This window comes from Hermetia illucens, chromosome 2, assembly GCF_905115235.1.
Source record: "Hermetia illucens chromosome 2, iHerIll2.2.curated.20191125, whole genome shotgun sequence".
Taxonomy (NCBI): domain Eukaryota; kingdom Metazoa; phylum Arthropoda; class Insecta; order Diptera; family Stratiomyidae; genus Hermetia; species Hermetia illucens.
Genome location: NC_051850.1, coordinates 107349499 through 107369679, shown reverse-complemented (window position 1 = coordinate 107369679; position 20181 = coordinate 107349499). Strand labels below are relative to the sequence as shown.

Sequence of the window (20181 nt, the reverse complement as noted above, 5' to 3'; positions counted from 1 at the left end):
TTGCTTTCGGACCTCTCTCCTTATTCTCTCTGTTCCATTGGAATACGTCACTTGATGAAGTGACTGTTTTAGCCAGAGTAATGGACTCATATGCACCAATGGTAACTCTGCTGAGAGCTTCCATCACTGCGTTTCAGTTTCAGATAGTTTCTAATATTACCGTGCACTTCTAGATAAGCGCTGTTATTGCTCAGTTGCATCACATAGGAATCACAACCACCTCTCCTGGAATTCTCTGTTATTATCCTAATTTCAAAGTTGCCTCAATCCCTTTCCTTCCTAAACCAGCCTAGACCAGACAGTGGATATTGTTCCATTGAGGATGCTACCTGGGAAACTGGTAAATATTTATATATACGTATATTTTGCTACCAAATGAACTCTTTCCTCGACCTATCAAGTGGTTTCTGATATATTCTAGAAGCAAGAACTCCTTTTTTAATAAGAAAGCAACGAACAATCAATAAGTTTTTAGTGGTTTATTAATAGAAGATTTTTTTAATTCCTAAAGGGATGAAAAGTCGCGGAATTTTATGTATGTTACTAAAAGGCAAAGGCGCGAAAAAATTTGTCGAATTCCAGGCACTTCAGTGTGTTTGAAAGGACGAAATTGACCTTAATTGAAAATAACAGTATTTCACTAATACCTGCAGCCTTTGAATTTTTGTCGCTCGGAATTTTTCATTTGGGTCGTGGCAAGTATAGCGTCCTAATTCAATAAAAAACCATCCGTCATTCCATTTTTTATTCACCACAATATGGCTCATCACTCTTCTATGTTAATTTCACTTGATTTTGTTTTCATCCGCTATCATCATGCTATTATTTGATGACAATTATGTAGATACTCGCATATCACGCAACTAAACTCCCTGCACTACTTCCGGTAATTCATAACCCATACTATTGTCCTGAAACATAATAAAACAAACCATGTAGCGATTCATCACATCCCACTCATTAGTAGCTTTAATTCTGCTCCGTAGAGGAACAATGACTACTTCCGTATGCATATACACTACAACAGCTATATGCGAGCGAATAACTCTTTTGCGTAGACATTTCGGATGAATTTTCATCTTTTTATGTTCTCATTTTCAGTTCAATTTTCTTTAAGAATAGTTATGAGAATAAATTTTCAGATTTACGTACTTGTTAAAAGTCAGATAGCTTCAGTTCGGCTTGGCGAAAGTTCGCCCTGATAGAAAGCAGCAGAGATAACCCTTTATAATTGGCAGTAAATATTTATAGTCGAACCTGAAACTTTATTTCGATCATAGCAACACTTTTAACTATGTATGAATCTTACAATGAAATCTTCAAGTTCTAGACTAGTAGCATAGGTGCAAGTAGCATTAACGATTTATTTGAAACCCCCAAAGTATCCCCAAGAAAAAATATTCTAATTCGGATTTTGAATTAATTCCAGTTTGCAAAAGCAAGTTAGCGTGATGAGTATGAATCTATCAGCAAAGCTGGATGAATTACAAAGAAGTGATAGACACTTGGAGACTACGGTCGCCCTGTGTGAAATACGGACTCAGCTCCAAGAGTTGACGAAGTCCGTCGAAAGCTGTCAAAGCGAAGTTTCAGAGGTAAATATACAGTTTTGTACCTAAAAGCTTAAAATGTGCCTTACTAGCTACAACAGAGTACACGCGACGGAACGAGAGGTTCGGTCCTAGATCCTTTGTGGTACTTAAAAATTCTCCAAAATAACCATCACAATTATCCATTAATTGCAATTCAAATTTTTGAATATTTACTTTAGGTGAAACGGGATATGGTAGCGATAAAACACGAACTAGATACTGTACAGCAAGTTAAAGAGGAAATTGAAGAATTGCGGGAATATGTGGATCGCCTGGAAGAGCACACGCACCGGAGAAAATTAAGACTTCTAGAACAAGTTGGTCTTTCAAATCACTAGGATCCTCTTTAATTTGATACAAAAAACATTTACCATGTTTTATAATTTTTAGAAATTTTGATTTGTAAATATAATGTTTGTAAAGTTTACTTTATTAAATAAAATTTTCATTTGACACGACGTATTTTTTATACCACAATTTTACGAATTTATTTTCTATGAATATTTTTCTGTTTGAATATTTTTGTTTATTTATTTGTTTATTTTTTTTACTTTTTCTTTGCATACTAAAAACCCAATTAAAGCATCTTTCAAAATCTGCTTGTTTCCAGGGTCTCACGTTTTTCTTAACGTATGCAATATTTGCCGCTGTGCTAGGAATGTTACAATTCGGTTACAATACAGGCGTGATAAATGCTCCAGAAAAGAACATCGAGAATTTCATGAAGGATGTTTATAAAAATCGCTATGGCGAAGATATCAGTGAGGAGTTCATTCAACAACTGTATTCAGTGGCAGTGTCGATATTTGCCATTGGGGGCATGTTGGGTGGATTCAGCGGCGGTTGGATGGCCAATCGATTTGGAAGGTAAGTCTCATTAATAGCTTGCATTTAATTGATAAATTACAGGTTAGGGCACCAAAGACCAAAATGCATCCGATAAGAAAGGGTTGCATTTACATGTACTGTGGGGCTAATAAATTTGACCAAATCAAAGAAACGTTCAATTAAATATTTTTACTTTTATTCTTTTTAAAATTTGGAGTTTGCCCTTCTGTCCGTATTTCTTTTCTTTGGGGGTTGAAATTTTCAAAGGACATTGATACATATGTTCCAGCGTGTAAGATTTTTACCCATTGAAACCAGTCCAAAATCCTGTCCTCTTCCCCGCAGAAAAACCGCAAAGTATTGCGTCGCAGGGAATACATGGCTCTAACCTCTCCCTGCATCCATCGATTGCATTCGCAACCGCGCCTTCTTCGCCTCCTCTTTCAAACTGCAATGAATCCGCGCAGCCTGTGCTTAGCTGTATTCCAGTTCTCGTACGCATACATTTTCCCAATTAGACTTTCCGGTGCTACTGCCCTTCCCAGTGTCTCCTCTAGACTCTTCATTTCCTCTGAGAATGTGGGGCAGTGGAAGAAGACATGCTGCGGGTCGTTTGGAATACCGTCTCAGTTGAGTCAATTAAATCTATGAAGGTAATTACGGCATCTGCTACGTCCCATGAGAAACTATGTAAGATCATAGTTTATCTCATCGTGTTTATCTCACCGCTTCCTCTGTGTCCACATCATGATGGTGGGAGTTAATGTTAGGGTCCATCGACCCTTTTCCGCCATCTCGTCGACCAAAACTCGATCGGCACCATTCCGGCTACCGCATAGGACGCTTGGTCCGAGATGAGGTCTGACAATCTCAAACCAGTCTTCCTGCAAAACGCACCATTCTTTTGAACATTGTATGTGGTATGTGGTGCAGTTGCTGGAACCGGCACTGCGCATTGCAGTATAGAGCTCACCTATCTAGCTATCTGCAGCCTACGTATGCATGGCGGTCCCCCAATTTAGCATCATCCTTGCATACTTAAATTGAACACCTTAATGCAAGCATATTATAAATGCTGCTTCAAGCACGCGTCTATCACTCCAAGGTATTTGATTGCTTTTTCACTGCCCAATACTTGCTAGTACCTCCTTTTCCGTGTATCTCATTTTCACCTAAACCAGTAGCTAGTGTTATGGTGTCAACCATTGATTTCGCCTTACAGAAGCCGAATTGTCAGTTTGATAAGCTTCCCACATTATTCGCCCCAGTATTTTCCCAATAGTGTCCAATAAACGCTTTACTATCTCCAATTTTGTCATAACTGGGAATATTACAAACTGTGCTATCCTAAGAAAACAAACCCTGAACCCTCCTCGTCTGACTCGATGGCAAGTTGAGCGAAGAATAGAAAGTTCACTGATTCACCATCGGGGAGGCATTCTATTGTGCGGCTTGGTCCCCGCATGCCCACAAGGCGCCCCACCTGCATCGGCTACAATACATTATAGTTAAAGTTTCTATAAGGCACGCATTTGAGATACTTTTCACATTCCCGGGCGATGTTGTTCTTTTCCCCACCTCGTCTGCATCGTTCAGGCCGATCAACCATATTTGTGTATGCTTTACCCAGATATCCTTCCTAGAAACATTTGAAGCATCTCTTCAAAGGGATCATCTTTACGGCGTCAAACCACTCATCCAGTAAGGATCTCCTCCTCTCCCCCGCGCTGTGTTTCCTGGTAGTCGAATTGTCGCCATGTGCCATTTGTGTACCTACATATGCCTTTCTGAGGATTACAATGAATGCTTTCTGCAAGGCGTGCAGTTTGAATATCCTTACTTAGAAGTGTCTCCGTTTAGATTTTTATTTTATAGCGATTTCACTTTTGGGCACAGAAGGCGGCAGCTTGCTCAAGTAAATTTTTAACTCGGCTACGGAAGCCTTCGCTTTGCCCTCTTTGGATCAGCATTAGATACCCCTTTTGGTCTCTCCTTTGTGATCAGGGTCAACTTTCACCTTTCTTAGTATATTTATGTAGGGCCCACTACCAGTGCTTCAAATAACGGTTAACCTTTGTCCAACTGTTACAAACTTTTTGATTGGACATCAGCTCCTTTGGTACTATTTTACTGCTTACCGAAGTCTCAGGCCTCCTCTCATTGTTTTTGCTGTTTTTGTTTTTTCAGCTCCCTTGGCATTATTTTACTGCTTACCGAGGTCTAAGACTTCCTCTCATTGTTTTTTAGGAAACTTGCTGCGCCTTCCCATTCCCGAACCCTCTTTTTCTCTGCCCATTCAGGAGTATGCGGTTGAGTATCATTTTCTGAATAAAATTATGGGCGGTAAAACATGATATAGTCTAGATCTTCAGGTGTTCAAACATATTCAGGATAAAAGGAGAAACATGGTACCTTAACCGGTACAGATACTTTCTGTAACCACCATGCCCAGTCAGGAATGTGTAAAGCGTAGTTAATTTTTTCGTATTATTGCTGAATCTACTACGAGGAATCATTGTGTGAATATAGCGTTCCTTTTATGAATCATCCCATCATTGTTGTTGTTTTTTCACAGATTCTTGCCTTCCTACTCTCCCATATTATGTATCCTCCTCAGATTTTCGCGTAGAAAAAGCAAGCTGCCAGAAGATCTACCGTGACCATTATTGCAATAGTACATTCTGCCTCGGCCGAGTTTGTCTTGAAGTCGCCGCACACCACCAGCGTCACTAAGTTGTAGGTTATGTTCCAATTCATTGCTTGGTAGAATACTGTATAACCATTCCGGGTTTAAATATTTGCGGTTGTATCTCGGACCTCCAATGTTGGGCATTGTTCGTGTTAGCTATACGCTAGTATCGCCGCTTTCTTGCTGAAATCCATCTTTGCATGAATCAACTTGATACCAGGTTTGTTGAGTATGTGTGACTACCAACCCGAATACTAATCGCAGTTTTTTTCCTAGAGTTTCCAAGACCGCTTCCTCGTTAGATTTAACTAGACCCAGCCGTCAGGTTATTTCACGATGACAATCACAGCCAAGTATCCGAAAATTCCATTATCGTAGCTCGGAAAGAATACGAACTCCATTATACATCACATTCTACTGGAGGGGATCCAACAATGGGCTCTTTGGGGTTCTGCCGTAACGATATGCTAGTCAGGTCCCTCAACCTTTTCGTACGCGGGAAGGATCGCTTGTACTATGCTTGTCTCAAACAAGCGGCTAAATGATTCGCATTTGCTGTTAACAGCGAACTTGAGGGCTCTATTGGAAATAGCATCTAAATTGGGGCTTTATCATCACAAATCTCCACAATTTCCTCCTCTCTCTCTGATGATTTTTTTGGGTCTGCTTCTCCTTTCAGAATTTGAACACTAGTCCTCTGCTTTGTTTTCTATTTGCACACTTTCGTTACTGATAGTTTTTCGGCAGCTTGCATGTCTTCCATATTTTACCGCCTTTGGTATCAGGGATCGCAAGATCTTCGAACTGCTCCTAGATTGCTTCAGCTCTAGTTTTTACGATATCTTCTGACCAAATGCAGTCTCACCACTGTGGTGTGACGATTGCGAGAACTTTTGGGCATTTGGCGTTGCAATGGGTGTTGTTCAGAGTAATGGACTCCTTTGAAACACTTCTTTCCCCAGATGGAACGGTGGCCAATTAATCCACCGCCGTCTATCTGCCACACACCTTCCTGAAAAACGTATACACCTACTTAAATTTGATGGATCATGTTGACTATTAAATACCACGCATACAATGAAACGCATGAGTTTATGGGTAGCTTACGTCACGGAAAAGTTCGAAATGCAAGAGATTTGTTTAGTGTTTTACGAAATCGGTCTCTGATTTACACGACATCGGATGATATAAACTGCAAAGTATAAACAGAACTCATTCACAGAAATTGGCCAATGGGAAAATCTGAAAAAATAATTCTGAAGATGCCAATTTATAAATAAACTCTAGGCCTCAAAATAAATCTCATAACGTTCAAATGAATTTTACTGGAAAGCCCCCCTCCCCAATGTTACTAACAATCCAGTTGGTTCCGATTACGGCATGGGAGAAATTAATCCCTCTTTTGCTAAGGCATCCAAAATTTTATTTGCTTCTACGCTACAGTGACCAAATATCCAGAGTAGTTCCACCCTATTGACTCAAAATATAGAGTTCTAGCCGGCACCACATTCCTGAACGATTTTTGAATTAACCAAAAGCTACTAAATGTCCTCTAGCTTGGCTATCACTGCAGATTCCAAAGCACCTGATATTCCACCGCTTGTCAATCACCCAGATTGCTACTCTTAGGATTGCACACACTCGAGCATGGAAGACCGTTGCATATTCTTTCAAGGAAAACCCCACTTCGGGTCTTTATCAAAAGATAGACTCCTTTTCCAGAACCGCTTTGTTTAACCTCAGTATATCCTGAAATGCGCATGGTTCTGCATGGTTTGAGCCAAACTCTGTCAGAGTGGCAGGATATCAAGGGAAGCCGTGAGGGATTTAGGTACAATACCTGTAACTGACAATATTATGAGAACAACCACCCGCTCGTATCGCCAAATTTCTTTGATTTCCCGATTCAGTGGTTTATAGTTCACCTTCTTCTCCACGTATTTCCGTTCAACGTTGCTATTATGGAAAAAGAGCTAAGCCAATTGTCATGAAATTTTGTGAAAACGTGTGGTCTATGCATCCCATTACTGAGGCATCATTTTGCACTTGGCTTAAGTGAGGGCTACTCATATATGTGAAAGGAGGATGTATTTTTTTCACAGAATATGATCGTGGGGAGCATCAAATGAAAGAGCTGGAGTAGTACTTTCCGAAACCGATGATATTTTTGATACTGGATGAAACATAAGGGAGTGAGGGCTCAAAATGTGTGCACCCAAAAATGTAACAGGGCTCGTTCTTAGAACCTACCCAACCGAAAAATCCGAAAAAATCACAATGGTACATATATACGAAATCTAGGCCTTAATATACATCCCATTCTTTCACGGCTCCACACGCGCCATCGAACTGTTATTTTTTTATTTTCAATTTCTAGATTTATTATATCCGAGTTATCACAATCTCGGCAGATGCCGGATTTTACCTAATACTAGCACTAAGTGCCAAGCATTTAGGCTCGGACGATCCTACCTACTTAAAAACTAAAAGGGGCACTGGTGGTGGTGGCCGGTGGTAGGTCAGTGGGAGAATCCGTCGAGTACTCCCCGCAACATCGAGCACGTATGCAGAATGGTGTACTTCTGCATGGTTTGAACCAGACTGTGCGAAAGTCCCAGGACATCAAGGGAAGCCGTGAGGGATTTAGGTACAATACCTGTAGCTGACAATATTATGGGAACTACAACCACCCGCTCGAGACGCCAAATTTCTTTGATTTCCCGAGCCAATGGCTCATAGTTCACCTTCTTCTCCACGTATTTCCGTTCAATGTTGCTATTATGGGGGATAGCAACATCAATAATATACGCGGAGCGACCCGTCTTGTCAACTAACAGTACGTCAGGCTTGTTGTGTGCTGTATGGCGATCAGTCAGAACTTGCCGGTCCCAATACATGCTGTAAGCAGAACTATCAAGTACTGCTTGCGGCTCATATCGGTAAACCGGACATGTCCCCGTGATCAGCCCATGCTTATATGCAAGGTTTTGATGGATAACCTTACATACAGCATTATGCCTGGTGATGTATTGCACCGGTGCCATAACAGTACAGCCAGAAATGAGATGGTCCAACGTCTCTAACGCCGAACCACACATTCTGCACTGGTCGTTCTCCACCCGTTCTTTCATGATGAGCTTTTTATAAGCTCGGGTGGCGACCACGCCATCCTGAATGGCACACATAAACCCCTCCGTCTCAGCAAAGAGCTCCCCAGCACACAGCCATCTGTTCGACAGATGCAAATCGACAAATGGCTGCCAAAGACAATTCACGTGTTTACCGTGCATTGCCTTCGACTTCCATTCATCGATCCGCTCTTGGTCCGACTTCACCCCACTCAGAGGATTGAAGGATCGATCCTTCAAGTTAAGTGGAGTCAGTCCACAGTCTGCCTTACAGACAGCCGCATGCAAGGGGCTCGCCTGCTCTTTACTGTAAAAACAAGCGCGCAGCGAGTCGACCTGGCGATGATGTTGTGCCGCCACGTCAACCACGCCCCTACCTCCGATGTCACGAGGCAGGTTCATCCGCTCCACGGCAGACTTTGGGTGATGCATTCGGAATTTGGACATAGTTGTCCGTATCCGCCGCTGGACGTTTTCCAGGTCGGTCTTCGTCCACGGCAATATTCCGAATGCATAAGCCAGTGAAGGGATAGCGAATACATTCAACGCGCTTATTTTATTCTTCCCCGAGAGATGCGATTTCAGCACCAGCTTTACACGTCGCAGGAATTCGGACAGCAGAGCTTCCTTCAGATCACCAACTCGAGCATGGGTTTTATTATTATTATTATTCTGTTAAGAGAAAGTCGCACCACGTCCTTAAAGAACTATTGTGCCCCTTTTACTGGTTATAGTGTACCTATTGATCACAGTATCTCAGGTAGGCCTGTAACCGTTAGGAACTTTAGTATGCTCCCTACTTCCAGATCTTTCAGCTTTGCATCTGGTATTAAGTGTTCTCCCAGATGTGTCGACCTACTCTGCACAAGTGTCGGACACTGTCCCAGGACATGTATAGAGGTTTCGTCCTCCTCCTCACAAAACCTACAGGCAGTGTCCGTAGATATCCCTAACTTCCCTAGGTAGATAGTTCAGCCGACAATGATCAGTGAGAATTCCCACTATGATGCGGAGGTTCTTTTTGGTGAGGTTTAAGCAATCCTTTGTGCGCATGGGTTCGCATCCCCCAATAAGCACCCTGGACTGCTCCATTCCTGGTAGGCCCGCCCAATATAGTTCCCTCAACCGTTTCTCTTCATTTCTTAGATTCATAGCCATGAAATCATTTCCGATTCCACAGAAGGGTTCTGGCACGTGTAAAGGCGTCCCTGCCCCCTTCTTGGCTAGTTCGTCCGCTGCCTCGTTGCCTTCCAACCCAGCATGGCCTGGAACCCAAAGTGTCCAGACCTTGTTGGACGAGCCAAGTGTATTCCGTCTCTCAAGGCATTCCCATGCCAGTTTAGAGTTCACCTGGTTGGACCTAAGTGCCTTGATCGCTGCTTGGCTATCGGTGAGAATAACCCCCTGTAGTTCCTTTGCAGATTAAAGGAGGCACATTTGTCTATGGCGTATATTTCCGCCTGGAATATGCTAGTGTACCTGCCCATTGGCTCAAAGTACATTTTCCTTGGCACAATGACACCGGCACCCGCTCCGTCTGCTGTAAGGGTCCGTCAGTGTACCAAGTAATCAGTTGCTGATTTAAGACGTATGTCGCATCCGCGCTCTCCCAGTTTGCCTTCTTACTCCAACGTGTTTCAAACTTCTTATCGAAGTGAAACCTCGTTGTCATGTTATCCCTTGGTATCAGTAATTCGGGATACCGCCTAGAAAGAACATCAATCTTCCTTCGATTTATGCAGCTCCTCGCCTCACTCATACTACCGGCCATCTTGAATATTGGTCTCCTTGCGTGCATCTGTATGTACAGATGGAGAGGGGTTAATCCCAGAAGGACCTCCAGGGATGCCGTTGGGCATGTCCTCATTGCCCCACTGATACACACGCAAGCCAGCGTTTGGAGCTTATGTAGTTCCCTGGCTTGTGTGCTGAGTTCGGTTCTTTCTGCCCAGATTACCGCTCCATAGGTAATCATTGGCCTTACTATTGCAGTATATATCCAAAGTAGTATCTTCGGGCTGCAACCCCATTTTTTTCCTGCTATGGATCTGCAAGTCATCAGAGCCCTCGTAGCTTTCCGGCAAGTGTTTCCGCCAAGAGAGAGTAATTTTTGACCTTTGACCTCTGTTTCTCGTTTCACCTCCATATCATGTAATGTTATGGCTCTCAGGTGATCCAGCTTACGCATCCTAGTGAATGGTACTATGGTCCCACCTTCCTGCACCAGACACTAGTAACCCTTAATCCAGTTTGGATTCTATCACATAGGGTATCTTTATATTTGCCCCTACAGATTAATACAATGTCGTCCGCGTAGCCCTAGACTTGTATCCCATTATTTGTTAACACGTCCAGGAGTTCATCCACTACCATACTCTACATCAGCGGCGATAGTACTCCACCCTGTGAACAGCCTTGAGTGGTGTTCATCATAATAGAATTTGTACCTGTCGGTACCTCTATTTGTCTGCTTTCTAGCATTTTGCCCATCCAGAGTGCCAGGGTGTATCCCACTCCTTTGTGGCTCAGGGCATCTTATATCTCTGTGTGCGATGTGTTGTCAATATCCAAAAACGCACACAGTGCAATTGCTTTTGTTTCTATGGCGTCCCGTAGTACCTCTGTCAGCTGATACAGAGCAGTTTCAGTTGACCGTTCTGCCCGGTAAGCGTGTTGACAGTGATGTAGGGGATTACGCTTTAGAACGTTAGTTCTAATATAGTTGTCTATGACCTTCTCCACCGTTTTGAGTACGAACGATGTTAGGCAGATTGGTCTGAAAGATTTAGGGTGAAAAGGATCCTTTTTACCGGCTTTCGGAATAAAGACCACTTTTGCCCGTCTCCATGCCCTTGGTATGTAACCCAGTGCTACGCTCCTCCTTACCATCCTCAAAAGAGACTCTAAGATAATTCCTAGGCCTCTCTGTATAAGTGCTGGGAAAATGTCATCTACTCCGGGAGATTTCATTTGCTTAAAAGTTCCCACTGCCCATCTTAACCTAGCTTCTCTTTTGCTAGTTTCCAGCTCTCCTTCTTTATCCTTTTATTCGTTGTTGGGGTGTCAGGCAGACTGTTGTCGCCTGCCACCGAGGGGTAGGACCCCGGGAAATGAGTTCTGAGAAGCAGGTGTAGCCTGTCCTCCTCATTCTCGGTAAATGTTCCATCTTCCTTTTTCAAGCAGACAGAGGATATTCCCCCGTTTTTCGCTACAGCCTTGTACAGCCTGGTTACTTCTGTGATCCGTTGAATCCCTTCACAGAATTCCCTGAAGCTGTTCCGTTTCACTTCCCTGATCGCGTTGCTATACGCAGTCCGTGCATTTTTAGACCTCTGCCAGTCCCCGGTTTGTTTTGCCCGGTTAAAGAGTTTTCATGCCTCTTTTCTCATTCTGGCTAGATTCTTGTTCCACCATGGTACATCCTTTGATGACTTGACTGTCTTAGTCGGACAGCTGGCCTCATATGCGTCAGTGACGATTGTGTTAAGGTTTTCCACCACCGTTTCTAATTCCAGTTCGCTCCTGATGTTACCGCCCCCTTGAAGGTGGGCTATGTTGTTCCTCAAGTGCATTGTGTAGTATTCCCAATCCATTCTCTTGGGATTCCTTATTATTCTTTCTATTTAGGAGTTACCCTCAATGTCGATGAGTATCCTGTAATCAGACATTGAGTGTTCATCCGACACCGTCCAATTCCTGACCATTCCGTTCATTAGGGTATTTCCTAGAGTTATATCTAGTACCTCCTGACTGGTGCTGGTAACAAACGTTGGAGTGTTCCCTACGTTATATATTTCTAACTTATTGCTAAGAATAAATTCATGAAGGTACTCACCGCTACGATTGGTGTCGCTGCTTCCCCACACTTCGTGGTGGGCGTTGGCATCGCAGCCGAGAAGAAGTGGTAACTCCCTCTCTTCGCAATACTTCGTCAGTTTTGCGACTTGTTCCGGTGGAGCCCGGCTCTCGTCTCCTGGGAAGTATCCTGATGCCACAACTGCCTCTCGAGTGCTTCTCCCGGCTTCCAATCAGACTTGGGCAGCCACAAGGTCCCCGATTAAGAACTCTGAAAGACATATGTATTTTAAATTACGTTTAAGAATTATGAAAGCTCTTGATTTTTCACAAGAGGAGTCCCAAATTACCTGCATGCTTCCTCCTTGCAGACCGCAAATCCGCCCCCGGTACACCCAGGGCTCCTGAGCCAACACTATTCCAATGTTCTCCTTTGAATTTGCCCTTGCAATCACTGCAGATGCAGCTTTCGCATGGTGGAGGTTTATCTGGGATATCTTAGTGCTGGCCCTTGACCGCGCTAGCATAGCTAATGGCGGGCTTCCTGGGTCCTGCCTTCACTCCTGACCTGCCCGGGTTTTCTCTCCCCTTGGGTTCAGCTTTGGATTTTTTGGGAGCATTCCCTTTATGCGGGCTGATCTCCCTGCTGCTCCCCGCTTTCTCGGCTCCGGTAGAGATGGCTTAGGTCTGTCGTGAGCCTTCTTAAGGGCCTCTTCTGGGTTCAGGCCTTCCTTCAGATAGCGCAGGTACCATTTAACCCCCACTGAGACCTGTCTCCTTCCTGACGTCTGTTATATTTATCTCGGACGTGCTTTTGCTGGTCCCTGCTCTTTGAGCAGTGGTGTTCGTTGGCTGTTGTCCACGCAGTATACCAACCTTGGATCCACTGCTTGACGTCCCAACTTCTCCCTTCTTGGGTGTAATCACCTGGCTTTCAGTAATTCGGAGACGTGCCTCCGCCTGATTAACCAGTTTTGGTGCGGTACGGGGCCCCGCTTGTTTGGTTTTCGTTTTCTTTTATTATTTTGTACTCATCTGATTCCCACGAGTATGGGGGTTAAGAGGTCCGCCGCGCCATAGCCCCCCGTAGCACGGTAAGGTCTAACTTACTCACTGAGGCGGCCAGGTATCAGTGAGGCTCCGTTCGAATACAGTCAGTTACCCCCGACTGCAAACTATCCAATGGGCACAGTTCGCATGACACCCTGGATTGAGGGAGGGGTTTTTCGACTCCCCAGTCGAGATCCGCAGCGTTTTGTTAATAGTAGGGTCACCTCGTACAGGGTGTGGCTATCACCACTCACTAACGGTCTTGGTAGACGAGAGGTTTGGCCCCTGAAAAGGCACACACCGTCACAGAGGAGAGACAGCTCATCCTCAAAGAGAGATAGGTTGGCCTCAGGGAGCTATGTTCCGCATCAGTCTATCCTGCAGTGCATTGATTGACCCCATTTCTAGATTTAGCTTGCACGCTGATCATTCAGTAAGTCTCATAGTTGCTGATTTTCAGGTTCCAGTACAGACCGACGCATCGGTTAAGAACGGGTGAAGTTTTGTTAAATAACACGTGTGAGATCGAAGTGTTCAAAAGCCCTTCCTTTCTCCCATCCTAGAGACTGGCTAGTGTAGAAGCAGGCAAACACATGTTGACGGAACGTTTCGATTGAGCTTTAATATTTGTGGGCAGATAGCTCTCCCTTCTCAGTTACCTCTAACAAATTGGGATGGTCTTTTAACCAATAGCAATTCACACATGTCATTACCATGGTCTAGGATAAGATAATCTTAAACGCAGAATACGTGCGGTGTACTTGTGAATTCCCGAGAAGAAGAGCCGAGAAAGAGATGGTTTCCTTTGGACGCGGAGTTTCTTGGGGGGTTGAACGGACATATGTAACAAAACAGGTGAAGTGTGTAGTGATGATAGAGGGGCCCAGATATTTCCCATCTTGTGCATAGATTTTCTCTCTGTACCGCTACCGTAATGTAAACTCGCTTAGAAACAGCATCACGGTCGTTCTTTTCGGTTGAATTTTTGGTAATAGTTCAGTCGGATAGAATTTAGTGAGACTTTTAAAAATTGATTAATTTTAACTACCCATTAACCCCCGAAGAAAAGGAAATCATGCTCTTTTCGTGATACCGCTGAAGCAAAGTAACTGTATTTGTATAAAGCAGATCATCTAATTTAGACTTTCTTTTTACCGGACTGAGACTTCATCCACTTTAATGGTTTCCTACATTACTTTTACAGGAAAGGCGGACTACTACTAAACAACGTTCTGGGTATATCAGGTGCTTGCTTAATGGGCATTACGAAAATGTCTCATTCCTACGAAATATTATTCCTCGGACGATTTATTATAGGAGTTAATTGCGGTAATTGATCTTCATTCCAGATTTAAAATATATGCTATGAAGCGTTGATATTCTTAAAGTGAACGAGAAACCCTAAACTAAAACTTCCTTTTCACAGGTTTAAATACATCTTTAGTTCCAATGTACATCTCTGAAATAGCCCCATTAAATCTCAGAGGTGGACTTGGGACAGTGAATCAATTGGCTGTGACCGTAGGTTTATTATTATCCCAAGTATTGGGCATCGAGCAAATTCTAGGAACCAATGAAGGTTGGCCAGTTTTACTTGGCCTCGCAATATGTCCAGCTGTTTTACAATTATTACTATTGCCCGTTTGTCCTGAATCCCCGCGATATCTTTTAATAACGAAACAATGGGAGGAGGAGGCACGGAAAGGTAAGTCTAATATACTTGTTGATATGCATTAGCGCCACTGCTTTCTAATTTTGATTCTGCCAAGTCTCAAGACCTTCTTGTTTCTTAAAAAGAGGAACTCCCAAGGAGCTGTTTCAAATAACCTCCTCAATACTTTCAGCTCTTCGGCGACTGCGAGCATCCAATCAAGTTGAGGAAGACATCGAAGAGATGCGAGCCGAGGAGCGAGCCCAACAGGCCGAAAGCCATATATCAACGATGGAGCTAATTTGCTCGCCCACGCTTCGGGCGCCACTCATTATCGGAATTGTTATGCAACTTAGTCAACAGTTTAGTGGTATCAATGCGGTATTTTATTATTCAACGTCACTTTTTATGAGTTCCGGTTTGACGGAAGAAAGCGCAAAATTTGCTACAATTGGCATCGGTGCTATTATGGTTTGTCACTGTTTGTGTTACTGCATCTTCCAACCCCTTAATCTGACCTTTCTCTTCTTCGCCTTCAGGTTGTAATGACATTAGTTTCTATTCCACTTATGGATCGGACTGGACGACGCACACTTCACCTGTACGGATTGGGTGGAATGTTCATCTTCTCGATATTCATTACGATCTCGTTCCTGATAAAGGCAAGTACACTCATTGCGAATGAATTTCTTAGAGAAAGATCCGGTTGGGTTCAATGTTGAAGGGTTTGTATATGATAACTCATCTAATGATTTTGTTTAGCTGAAAGTTTCATCCAGTTGCTTTGTGTGTATTTACTCATTCTATTATTCAGTAATTGGTGCAGCCCTGGAAAATCGCAATGACTTTGTATTGTATTGTATTGTATTTATGCCTAAATCTCAATAGTCCCTAAACTGAATGTGGGGGTATACGTGAATCACCGGCAGAGATACCATTCCTTTATGAATTGTCTTTTTGAACGGTAACTTCACAGCTTTACAAAAAATCCTATATTTTTAAAGAAGAGCTCGTTCCCTGATTATGGTTGTGGAATCCAGCTTTACTAAGCATCTGAAAAGAAGGTACTACCTTACCTTCTATAGAATGGAACTGTTCAACCTAGAGATTGCTGATAACGAGGCAGTGTGGATTTTATCATAATAATTGTGGCTTGAAAATCATCTCCTTAGAGAAGTTGGTAGCTGGTTCGATGTAGCTTGGTTATACATTTAACCTTCAGTACCTTTTGCTTCGCAGCCTTACAAGCCTTTTTGGTATCCATCTGGTATCGTTGTCTCGATAACAAGAAATTATCCAATTGTCTTGGCGGATTCAGATTTTGCAAATGCTTTATTTGGGAAAAAAAAAGAAGGTGTCTCTTGATGAAACTTGTCATATATGTATCGTAATATACACCTCACCTTTCTTCCGTTTACTGCGTTATTCAGCGTAGAGCCTAATTCAAATAGATATATTTGTACATTGAACAAGCGGTATTAATATGCGTACTTTGTATGTAAATCGGAAATAGGTATACGATCAATTTATATACATGCATATGGAATACAGTATTCGGTAATCGGCAATGTTTGTTTATCGTGAGCATAATATCTACGTCTGTAATACCTACGTATATCTTGTAGTTTGAAGAAATATGAAGGAATACTTTGGATTTTTAGCCACATACGAAAGGAAAAATGTACATAGAAAGTGAATACAAAACCTTAGTACTCGAAGCACCAGCTTTCGGTATTCCGACTTGTTTTTTTTGCGATCGGTAATAAAAACGGCTTCCGTCTTTTCGTCCGTCAGGTCCAATTTATTAATTCCTAACTATGCTTTGATGACATGAATGGTTTCGCTTGAAATTGGACATCTTTGGAGTGCTTCGCAACTGCCATCACAGCCAGGTGGTCTGTCATCGAGGACCAAACATTCTGCCACACATTATGTGCCATAGTGGGAATCCAATATGGAGCCTAGGAGTCTAGGCTCTCGCATTCAATAATTATCCCTTGCTTTCGAGCTTTTACTTCTGCTTGTTCACCTAGCCAGGTAGAAAACCTGGCCACCAAAATAGTCCGCTGACTTCTCCCTGAATTTATTTAACTCGGACACCAGATCCGTTTTCTACGTTGATCTGTCAAGTTCGGATAACGTTTCACTTCCCGAAAGACCGTCGTTTAACATGATTTTGCTACATGAAGCCTGAGCATTTTTCTCATCTACTACCCTACTATAATAATAATAATAGAGGGGTTCATGTGTGCCATTCAGGATGGCGTGGTCGCCACCCGAGTTTATAAAAAGCTTATCATGAAAGAACGGGTAGAGAACGACCAGTGCAGACTGCGTGGTTTGGGGTTAGAGACGTTGGATCATCTCATTTCTGTCCATAATGTTATGGCATCGGTGCAATACATCACCAGGCATAATGCTGTATGTAAGGTTATCCATCAAAACCTTGCAAAAAAACATGGGCTGATCAGGGGAACATGTCCGGTTTACCGATATGAGCCACAAGCAATACTTGATAGTTCTGCTTACAGCATGTATTGGGACCAGCAAGTTCTGGCTGATCGCCACACTCCACACAACAAGCCTGACGTACTGTTAGTTGACAAGACGGGTCGCTCCGCGTATATTATTGATGTTGCTATCCCCCATAATAGCAACATTGAACGGAAATACGTGGAGAAGAAGGTGAACTATGAGCCATTGGCTCGGGAAATCAAAGAAATTTGGCATCTCGAGCGGGTCGTTGTAGTTCCCATAATATTGTCAGCTACAGGTATTGTACCTAAATCCCTCACGGCTTCCCTTAATGTCCTGGGACTTTCGTCTGGTTCAAACTTTGCAGAAGTACACCATTTTGCATACGTGCTCGATGTTGCGGGGAGTGCTCAACGGATTCTCCCACTGACCTACCACCGGCCACCACCACCAGTGCCCCTTTAGTTTTTAAGTAGGTAGGATCGTCCAAGCCTAAATGATTGGCACTAAGTGCTAGTATTAGGTAAAATCCGGCATCTCCCGAGACTGTGATAACTCGGAAATAATAATAATAATCGTTGGCACAGCAATCCATATTCGATCAGGACCTTGAAGTGTGTTAGAAAACTTCATTCAAGACCGTAACGGTGCACTACAGTACACTGGAGTAGGCAATGTGGTCAGCATTACGCTCGCCCGAGATTATTACCCTGATTTGACTCAGGTACTCATTCACAGCTGAGTCGACTGGTATCCGACGTCAAATCACGATACAAATCCCACTGCCGCCAGCGAGAATTGAATCGCGACCTTCCGTACGACAGCCTTGTGCTCTAACCACTCAGCTCTAACCACTCAGCTATCCCTAATATAGAACAACTTAGTGCCTCATTCATAGCTCTGATACTTTCCTTGATGAACTCGCAGAGTTCATTTTTGTGTTCACCCAGTGAAAAACATGCTATTTCGGTTTGCTGTTTTCTACGTTCATCTAGGACTATTTGTATTCCTTTCTCAACCTCATACGGTGAGGGGTAACGTCGTTCTTTGTCGGCACCTTGCAACTTTCGAGCTCTTATAAAACGCGTCGGTATGAATATCATTTTCAGTCCACTATTATCTCTTGTAGTATTAAGTCCACCACCGCCTAGTCTCCATTACGGAAGCAGCGCTTATCCACTCTTAAAAACCGCCAGGACTGAGTCTCCGAAGCCCTACATTGTACAAAGCTGCTTTTCTTCTCCTCTATATTTCAATTTCTGGGTATCTTTCCCATAGTCGACTTTTAACCGCGGATACGAGTTTGCTCCAGCCTAACCGGCCTTATCCGCACGAAGCGACGCGCCTGATGAAAGATTTGCAATTCTTCACCGGATCTGTCCCATCGTAGGTCATTCTATTAATTTGAATGTGTATAATAACATATTCAAACTTGAAAGCGATTGGTCAAGAGGATATGAACTTTCACATCAACTCAAAAAAGTTGTTTCAAGAAAAACGCGTTTACAATCTTCGAGAAGATGCTTATTGGAGTATTTAGATACACAGATATTAAATGAGTTTACATACTATAAACATTACTCATAATAGATAATCTAATTAATGACATAAAACTTTACATACTTTACTTTATTCTAATTACACAAATATATTTTTGCTTTTTTTTCGCGCTTATCGCTTACAAATACTTCAATTTGATTTAGAACAGAAAATGTCGAATAGTTTACGTTGTCAAGAGTTTCAATAAAACGTCTCTACTCTCATATCGGTTCTGCAGCTTCTTTACGTAATGGAAGTAATTCTTTTTGGATGATGGTTTCCTCATCTGAAGACTGATTACCATTACCGTTCCCCTGTCTTCCAAAGTATCCTCATTTCTAAACTCGCTCTTTGTCCCTTCTTCTACCGGACAAATCACAAATGCCTTCTCCTCTAAAATTAGGTTTCCCTTATTTGATCATTTTAACTTCAGGACAGCCGTACAACCCACAAACTTTTAAAATGAATTGAACATTTTAACCAAAAGATATCATGAAACTCAAATTTTTCCGGAATCGTTTCGTATGAAATCCAAACATCCAAAAAGGCTTCGAATTATCCACGATTTTTTCACATCATTACTATAGGAAATTTAAGGGACCAAGAGGAAAGCTCGAATCATCCACGATTTCGAATTATGATATTAAGGTGCGACTGTACTCCAATTATCATATTGAACTTTCTTTGTCAGAGTTAGTATGTAAACCAACCAGCAATTTTTTTCTGTATAATTCAATGTGTGACTTCTGTAAAAAGGATATAAAATATGTAAGTACTTCTACGCAGAAAATGTTGTTTAGAAGTTTGTTAGATGATACCAGACGGCCCCCTTAAACATACTAATTTAAAGCAATGATCGCTCCGATTATGTACTGTGTGTGTACGGAAAAATAAAACAAGTCGGGAAACCGGAAGCTAGACGCTTCAGGTATGAAAGGTTTTGTGTATTTCTTTTATAACGAGATTTGGGTGTGCATTTGCCCCATTAGCATGTAGCACGTAAAATATGCATATATTATGTGAAAATAGCCACTTTCAAGTGATATTGACATTCACAGTCTTGAATTTGCAGAGGAGCGACAGTTTTGACCTAGTATAACTTTGTTAGTAATAATGCGATTTTCACCAAATTTGGCAGGATCGTGCTCCATACTGTAACCTACATTGTTGCAATCTTGTGATTCTAGGGTGAACTTAAGGTGGGTTTTCCTGTCAATTACTAAAAATTATAGTAATATATTATTAACTTTATTTGAACAGGTATCGCTATGGAGGGTATTTCGGAGCCTAGGCACCATATAGTGGCAGCCCCCTGATTTGTGTTTACACAAAACCTTAAAAATATAATGACTCTTATCCCTCACACTTTTTTCGGTGAGCAAAAGTAACCACAAGCCAAACCATTCAGTTGGCAATAATGGCGATAGTTGTAAA

At 42.5% G+C, this 20181-nt stretch overlaps 1 protein-coding gene across 7 annotated transcripts in view; it reads left to right on the top strand.

Annotated features, from left to right (window-relative positions):
- Window positions 1-1429: 1429 nt before the first annotated feature.
- The window catches only part of LOC119650245 (glucose transporter type 1), a 56292-nt gene continuing 37540 nt past the window's right edge, over window positions 1430-20181 (top strand). For 3 of the 7 annotated variants that reach the window (XM_038052834.1, XM_038052830.1, XM_038052829.1), the window contains exons 1-7: window positions 1434-1595; window positions 1772-1909; window positions 2203-2459; window positions 14287-14411; window positions 14509-14787; window positions 14927-15204; window positions 15273-15395. In XM_038052834.1, the coding sequence (XP_037908762.1) occupies window positions 1452-1595; window positions 1772-1909; window positions 2203-2459; window positions 14287-14411; window positions 14509-14787; window positions 14927-15204; window positions 15273-15395 (1344 nt within the window). In that variant the 5' untranslated portion in view covers window positions 1434-1451. Of the gene's footprint in view, window positions 1596-1771; window positions 1910-2202; window positions 2460-14286; window positions 14412-14508; window positions 14788-14926; window positions 15205-15272; window positions 15396-20181 lie in introns of all 7 variants that reach the window. The other 4 variants (XM_038052835.1, XM_038052833.1, XM_038052831.1 and 1 more) reach the window with 2 other exon arrangements.